This window comes from Struthio camelus, chromosome 25, assembly GCF_040807025.1.
Source record: "Struthio camelus isolate bStrCam1 chromosome 25, bStrCam1.hap1, whole genome shotgun sequence".
Classification (NCBI taxonomy): Eukaryota; Metazoa; Chordata; class Aves; order Struthioniformes; family Struthionidae; genus Struthio; species Struthio camelus.
Window position 1 is genome coordinate 7,823,474 of NC_090966.1, and position 7,660 is coordinate 7,831,133.

Sequence of the window (7,660 nt, forward strand, 5' to 3'; positions counted from 1 at the left end):
AGCTGGGCTGGGGTAGAACCAGAGCCGGGCTGGGGGCAGAACCGGAGCCGGGGCAGAGCTGGGCTGGGGTACAACCAGAGCCGGGCTGGGGACAGAACCGGAGCCGGAACCGGAGCCGGGGCAGAGCTGGGCTGGGGTAGAACCAGAGCCGGGCTGGGGGCAGAACCGGAGCCGGAACCGGAGCCGGGGCAGAGCTGGGCTGGGGTAGAACCAGAGCCGGGCTGGGGGCAGAACCGGAGCCGGGTCGGAGGGAGCGCGAAGGCAGAGGCGGCCCCGGGACGGAGCCGGGCCGGGCGGGGACAGAGCGGGGGCCGGGGCGGAGCGGGGGCAGAGCCGGGCCAGGGGGAGGGCGAGGGCAGAGGCGGCCCCGGGCCGGGGCCGGAGCCGGGGCCGGGGCCAGGGCCGGGCCGGGGGCGGACAGCGGGCGGACAGCGGACCCCCGGGCCGGGGCGGGCGGTGCTGGGCCGGGCCCCGCCCCGCGGCGGGCGGCGGCGGCGGCGGCGGCGGGTCGGGCGGGCCGGAAGCGCGCGGCGGCGGCTCCGGGCGGCGGTTCCGGGCGGCGGCGGCGGCGGCTCCGGGCGGCGATGAGCTTCGCGTGGCCCTGGCAGTACAGCTTCCCGCCCTTCTTCACGTGAGTCCCGGCCCCCCGACCCCCCGCTCCCCTGGGGCCCCCGGGCCCCGCGGCGGCGGCCGGTGACGCGCGGGCGTTGCAGGCTGCAGCCCAACGGCGACACGCGGCGGAAGCAGCTGGCCGCCTGGTGCGCGCTGGTGCTGGGCTACTGCCGGCGGCAGCGGCTGCAGGCCGTGACGCTGCGCGAGGCGCTCGACGGGCCGCTCTTCGCCAACCACCGCCTCCAGCGTATCCTTCGCCCCCCCGGGACCCCCGGGACCCCGAGACCCCCGGGACCCGCCCGCCTGGTGCCCCGAGACCCCCGGGACCTGCCCGCCTGGTGCCCTGAGACCCCCGGGACCCGCCACCCTGAGACCCCCCCTGGACCCGCCTGCCCGGGACCCCCGAGACCCCCGGGACCCACCACCCTGAGACCCCCGGGACCTGCCCGCCTGGTGCCCCGAGACCCCCGGGACCCGCCACCCTGAGACCCCCGGGACCTGCCCGCCTGGTGCCCCGAGACCCCCGGGACCCGCCACCCTGAGACCCCCGGGACCCGCCCGCCTGGTGCCCCGGGACCCCCGGGACCTGCCCGCCTGGTGCCCTGAGACCCCCGGGACCCGCCACCCTGAGACCCCCCCTGGACCCGCCTGCCCGAGACCCCCGGGACCCGCCACCCTGAGACCCCCAGGACCCGCCCACCTGGTGCCCCGAGACCCCCGGGACCCACCACCCCGGGACCCCCGGCACCCCAAGACACCCCAGGACCCTGAGACCCCCGGGACCTGCCACCCTGAGACCCCCGGGACCCACCCGCCTGGTGCCCCGAGACCCCCGGGACCCGCCACCCTGAGACCCCCCAGGACCCGCCCGCCTGGTGCCCCGGGACCCCTGGGACCCACCTGCCTGGTGCCCTGAGACCCCTGGGACCCACCCACCACCCCGAGACCCCCCCCGGACCCGCCTGCCCGGGACCCCCGAGACCCCCGGGACCCGCCACCCTGAGACCCCCAGGACCCGCCCACCTGGTGCCCCGAGACCCCCGGGACCCACCACCCCGGGACCCCCGGCACCCCAAGACACCCCAGGACCTGCCACCCTGAGACCCCCGGGACCCACCCGCCTGGTGCCCCGAGACCCCCGGGACCCGCCACCCTGAGACCCCCCAGGACCCGCCCGCCTGGTGCCCCGGGACCCCTGGGACCCACCTGCCTGGTGCCCCGGGACCCCTGGGACCCACCTGCCTGGTGCCCTGAGACCCCTGGGACCCACCCACCACCCCGAGACCCCCCCCGGACCCGCCTGCCCGGGACCCCCGAGACCCCCGGGACCCGCCACCCTGAGACCCCCAGGACCCGCCCACCTGGTGCCCCGAGACCCCCGGGACCCACCACCCCGGGACCCCCGGCACCCCAAGACACCCCAGGACCTGCCACCCTGAGACCCCCGGGACCCACCCGCCTGGTGCCCCGAGACCCCCGGGACCCGCCACCCTGAGACCCCCCAGGACCCGCCCGCCTGGTGCCCCGGGACCCCTGGGACCCACCTGCCTGGTGCCCTGAGACCCCTGGGACCCACCCACCACCCCGAGACCCCCCCCGGACCCGCCTGCCCGGGACCCCCGAGACCCCCGGGACCCGCCACCCTGAGACCCCCAGGACCCGCCCACCTGGTGCCCCGAGACCCCCGGGACCCACCACCCCGGGACCCCCGGCACCCCAAGACACCCCAGGACCTGCCACCCTGAGACCCCCGGGACCCACCCGCCTGGTGCCCCGAGACCCCCGGGACCCGCCACCCTGAGACCCCCCAGGACCCGCCCGCCTGGTGCCCCGGGACCCCTGGGACCCACCTGCCTGGTGCCCTGAGACCCCTGGGACCCACCCACCACCCCGAGACCCCCCCCGGACCCGCCTGCCCGGGACCCCCGAGACCCCCGGGACCCGCCACCCTGAGACCCCCAGGACCCGCCCGCCTGGTGCCCCGAGACCCCCAGGACCTACCACCCCGAGACCCCCCAGGACCCGCCTGCCCGAGACCCCCGGGACCCACCTGCCTGGTGCCCTGAGACCCCTGGGACCCACTCCCCTGGCACCCCAAGACCCCGGGACCTACCACCCCGAGACCCCCCCTGGACCCGCCTGCCCGGGACCCCCGAGACCCCCGGGACCCGCCCGCCTGGTGCCTCGAGACCCCCGGGACCCACCACCCCAAGACCCCCCGGGACCCGCCTGCCCGGGACCCCCGAGACCCCCGGGACCCACCTGCCCGGGACCCCGAGACCCCTGGGACCCCGGGACCCTGAAACCCCCACTCCCCCAGGACCTCTGAGATCCTGAGACCCCCTGGGACCCCTGCTTCCCAGCCCCCCAGGACCCCCAGGACCCTGAGACCCCTGGGACCCTGAGACCCTCGCACCCCCGGGACCTCTGAGATCCCTGCTCCCAAGCTTCCCATGCCCCCAGGACCCCCGAGACCACCCCCCCGCTCCTCTGGGACCCCTGCTCCCTGGCCCCCCAGGACCCCTGAGACCCCCGCACCCCCTGGTCCCCCAGCCCCCTATGCCCCCAGGACTCCAGCTCCCCAGCCCCCTGCCCCAGGGACCCCAGCCCTGGCTCTCCAGCCCCCCAGTTCTCTGACCCCCCCACCCCCTGTTCCCCAGCACCCAGGGCCCCAGTCCCCCTGCTCCCTCGGGACCCTGGTCTCCAGGACCCTGGCTCCCCCGCTCCCCAGGCCCCCACCCCAGGGACCCCGGTCCTGGCTCTCCAGCCCCCCAGTTCTCTGGCCCCCTGGTCCCCCTCTTCCCTGGCCCAGGGACCCCAGCCCCCTGCCCCTAGCCCCCCAGCTCTCTGGCCACCCGCTCCCCGGCCCCCCACTCTTCAGCCCGGCCTGCGGCACGAGTCCTTAACGCTGGCGCAGGGAAGCTCCCGCTGGAGGCCGTGCAGGTGGTGCTGGAGGAGCTCCGCAAGCAAGGTGCGTGTCCCTGCCCCGTGGCGGCGTGTGGCCTCCGCGCCCCAGGGCGGTTGTCCCAGCCCTGCAGCAGGGGTCCATGACCCACAGCGGGTGCCTGTGCCCCACAGTGGGCGTGCAGCGTGCATGCCCCACAGCGGGAGTACAGTGTCCGTTCCCCCACAGTCTGTACCCCATGGTAGGCCTCCGTGCCCCACAGCAGGCATACAGCGCCTGTGCTACAGCGGGTGTCCGTCCCCCCACAGTCCATGCCCCACCACAGATGTCCTTCCCCCACGCTGAGAATACAGTGTCTGTCCCCACGGCAGACGTCCGTCCATCCTCCTGCAGTGGGCGTCCGTCCCCTGCAGCGGGTGTCTGTGCTGTCAGCCCGTGTGCAGCATTCAAACTGCTGCATTGCGAGTTGCAGGAGGAAGAGGGTTTTGGAAAGAGAAATAAATTTGTGTAAATGCAGAGATATTTAGGAAGTCAGCAAGAGCCGTGGAACGGTGAGGCAGGTGCCCGAAGCTGCCTGGAGGCCTAGCACCCAGTGCGCCTTATGAAATCTGCAGTCCTGATTGTTCTTCTAGCCTTGTGCGCTGATTAAATACCTTTCTCTGTTGATTCTAGGGAACCTGGAATGGTTAGATAAGAACAAATCCAGCTTCCTGATCATGTGGAAGAGACCAGAAGAATGGGGAAAGCTCATCTATCAGTGGGTGAGGATGTAGAAACTCTCTCGTTCTGCAGACCTGGCCCTCTTCCTGTGCCTGGGAGGACAGCTGGTATTGGCTGTGATTTGTGAAAAAGATGAGTGTGATTTTTGGTGTCTTGCTTTCTCACTATGTTTATGTTTCTGGTTCCATTTCTCTCTGTTGCAGAGATGTGTGGAGATGTTAACTTTTTATTTGCTGTAAGATGTAATTTGAGTGGTAGGTAGGCATGACTTCTTTTGTCGCTGTAGTTGGTTGTTCCATAGTGAGGATAAAGCAGCATTGTTGCGTTGCCTTCTTATGACAGAAGTCCGTATTGCAAAATACGCTCTTAGGCATGGACAGAGAGTAAAGAATAGAGGGGCAGAGAAAGGAACGGTCTTAGTTTATTAGACGTCTTTTCTTGACTCCAATGCTGTAAAACATTTCCAGGGTATTTTTGCTCGTTGAACATTGTCCACACTCCATTTGATTTGCACTAAGATGTACTAGAAATCTATGCTGAGGATGTTACACAAGTAAGATTTGCTACATTGATTTTATTTTTCCAGGTGTTGAAGAATGGCTTGACAAATTCTGTATTCACACTGTATGAATTAACCAGTGGAGATGATACAGAGAATGAAGGTAACGTCCTTTGTCAGCACACTTTGTTTGAAAGCATAAACAATTGCCAGATCATAATTTTATAGGTTAAGTATTTTAAGATTGCTTATACAAGCTCACACTGATCTCCATGGGGAAATGCAGCACTGAAGGCTTTTTACCGCTCAGTGCTGACATCTCCCTGCGTTACTACTGTTTGCAATTTGTTCCCCTTCCACTCCCCCACCCCCCCACCCTGGTGCCAAGCTCCTTACCTTTACCAGGCATGAGATGCATGGTACATTGTTTTTCTGCAGAGCTTCTTTGCTGCTTTTGAGACTGCTGTACCTATTTATCCTCTTTCTATCTGTTAACGTTCAGGCTTTGTTCCTGATGCAGCAATGTAGTGATGGTTCTGTCACGTTGTGGCACTGGAGTCTGAAAGGTGTCATCCGTGTCACCAGTCGTAGACTTCTGTAAGCCAGTTTGTTTTCTGATGCGATTCTGTTTGTCCTTTCCTAGAGTTCCATGGCTTGGACGAGTCTATGCTGCTTCGTGCCCTGCAAGCCTTGCAGCAAGAGCACAAAGCTGAAATTATCACGCTGGATGATGGCCGAGGCGTCAAGTTCTTTTAATAGGAACCCTTTCCCTTCCGCTCTTCTCTGACTGCTGAAGCATTTCTAGCTGTGAAGGTTCAACCTCCTGGCCCGGTTTCAAGTAGTGACTGCAAGGATTTCTTGGGGCGAGGAGAATCTGCGAAGCCTTCCAAAGACATGACATTTCTTAGAAGTATTCAGAGATGCTCTGTCTGTCTTTTCTCCCTGTTGATTTCTGTTTGAGAGGTTAAAGCTGCTCTGAGCAGATCCAAAAGGGACCACCCTAGAAGTGGAGTGGAACCACTCCTGTTACTGATCGCTGTTCCTAGGAAAGCAGCCGGAGCGGGTTCTGCAGCTGGCTAGTCAAGCTTGGCCTTAAGGGCAACTCCCTCCCACCTTCCACTCATGCACTCGGGTCCTGCAGTCCTTGTTGCATTGCTAAGTGTAGTGGAAGCCAGCATACAGAACTCCCTGTAGCTGCTGTGGTATGTAAGAGCTCAACAGAAGAATGATATGTGCTTGCTGGAGAGCAGGCTGTGCAGTGTGGATGCCAAGGAACTAATTTGGAATAACTAAAATAAGATGGTATTTACAGAGCAGCTTGAGTCTTTTTGTCTATCTTTATTTTCCATCAATAACAGGATGGTGTACCAAGTTATTGCCCTTTGTCCATGTTGCCTTACTGCAGCAGCATGCAGGGGAGGAGACGGGCCCGTCGTGACTCTGTCTGCGAAGCCGTCCCACCTGATTTGGAAGCCAGTAGAACAAGTGCTTTTTTCCACATGCCAGAGTTATGGGCCATCGGGGCTCTTACTGCCTACTAGTGTCTTCGAGGCAGAACTTATTTTAATTTTTTGTGTGCAATCCATTGAAAGCTAATGGGTTTATTACAGTCGTGGTGAGGTAAGCTCTGTAAAAAGGTGGGCTGGTAGAGAGTGTAACTAATTTTTCAGATCCTTAATCCTGATAGAGGTGTACACAGCTTATCAGAAACCACGGCCCAGGTACAGCCTTTGACCCAATAAATTCCTAGTCACCGACCAATGGAGGCTGGACAGCTGTAGCTGGGGAAGGATCACACTCTGCTTACCCGTTCTTGTGTTCTTTGCCTAAGCATTCGGTACTTATTGCACTCGGACATAAGTTACTGGGCTATATCAGCCTTTAATCAGGCCCGTTATGGTCATTCTTATAATTGTACAGAACAAAAAGCCCCTGCCCCTCTGGCAAGTTTTAGCTGTCTTTCCCCAGCCAGTGCTGAACAGTTTGTCCTTCCCTGCCCTGCTTTTGGAGAACTCTTCAGCACTCGTTCAGCCGCAGCGCTGCTGACAGCCATTGTCAACAGTGGGTAATTTTCAGTGTGGACAAGATGCCAGAGTCCAGACTGAGTTTGTGGGACTGTGAAGGTAAAAAATCTGTCTGAAGCAGCAGCCTTTTGACTTGGCGTCAGTGCAAGGTGCTGTCTTGGTTTGTAGCTGTTTGCTTGCAGGCACGTCACTCCTGAACTGCGCTTGGAGACTAGTTATAAACGTTCTGCTCCGTCGCTGGTGACAGCAGTGCTGTTCCTTGTTGCTGGTAGAGGAATTCCTGTGTGCCAGCACATCGCTGCCGGAACAAGGCACCATTGGCGTTAGTGCCGCGTTCTTGTCTCGTTGGGCTGGGGTCATTTCTACAGGAACTCTTGAGAGTAAACAGATAGCGCAGCACACAGTGACATGCCTGCCTCCCATCAGCACCACTTGGCGGTTTGAGGAGAGCTCTAATTGGTTTTGCATGCCGTACTTTTTAACCCCTACTGTAGCATCTCCTTCCATCTCAGTCAAGTGTCTGTCCGGCCTGCCTGGCTTGTGAGTCCCTGTTAAAGCTATGGAAGAAGTTCAGAGATGGGATGAACGTGGTATTCTTCTGTGCCTGACCGTGTGTTGCTTAATCTGTAAAGTGGATGGATACATCCTCGAAACAAAGATGACAAGGTCTGTCTTGGCGTACATGCCGCGGTGCACTGTCCACCAGGTGACGTGTGACTGTGGCTCAGCAAAACTAGTTCTCCGCAGCCGCAGCCAGCAATGTCTGCGGAAGGGAAGGCCGGCGCAGACTCTGCCAGGCTGCGTGCCGGGGGCCTCGTGGAGCGTCCCAGCAGAGGGAGCACGGACGCTCCTGGTAGCCTGCCAGCCCGCTTCACAGCACCTCTGTGCTGGACTGCGCCT

At 63.0% G+C, this 7,660-nt stretch overlaps 1 protein-coding gene across 1 annotated transcript; it reads left to right on the top strand.

Annotated features, from left to right (window-relative positions):
- The first annotated feature begins 496 nt into the window (after window positions 1-496).
- VPS25 (vacuolar protein sorting 25 homolog) lies at window positions 497-6,052 on the top strand. Its single transcript, XM_068918933.1, has 6 exons — window positions 497-631; window positions 714-859; window positions 3,530-3,583; window positions 4,190-4,278; window positions 4,824-4,899; window positions 5,380-6,052. Exons 1-6 carry the CDS (start codon window positions 585-587, stop codon window positions 5,490-5,492), a joined length of 525 nt encoding a protein of 174 aa, XP_068775034.1. The 5' UTR covers window positions 497-584; the 3' UTR covers window positions 5,493-6,052.
- The last annotated feature ends 1,608 nt before the right edge of the window (window positions 6,053-7,660 follow it).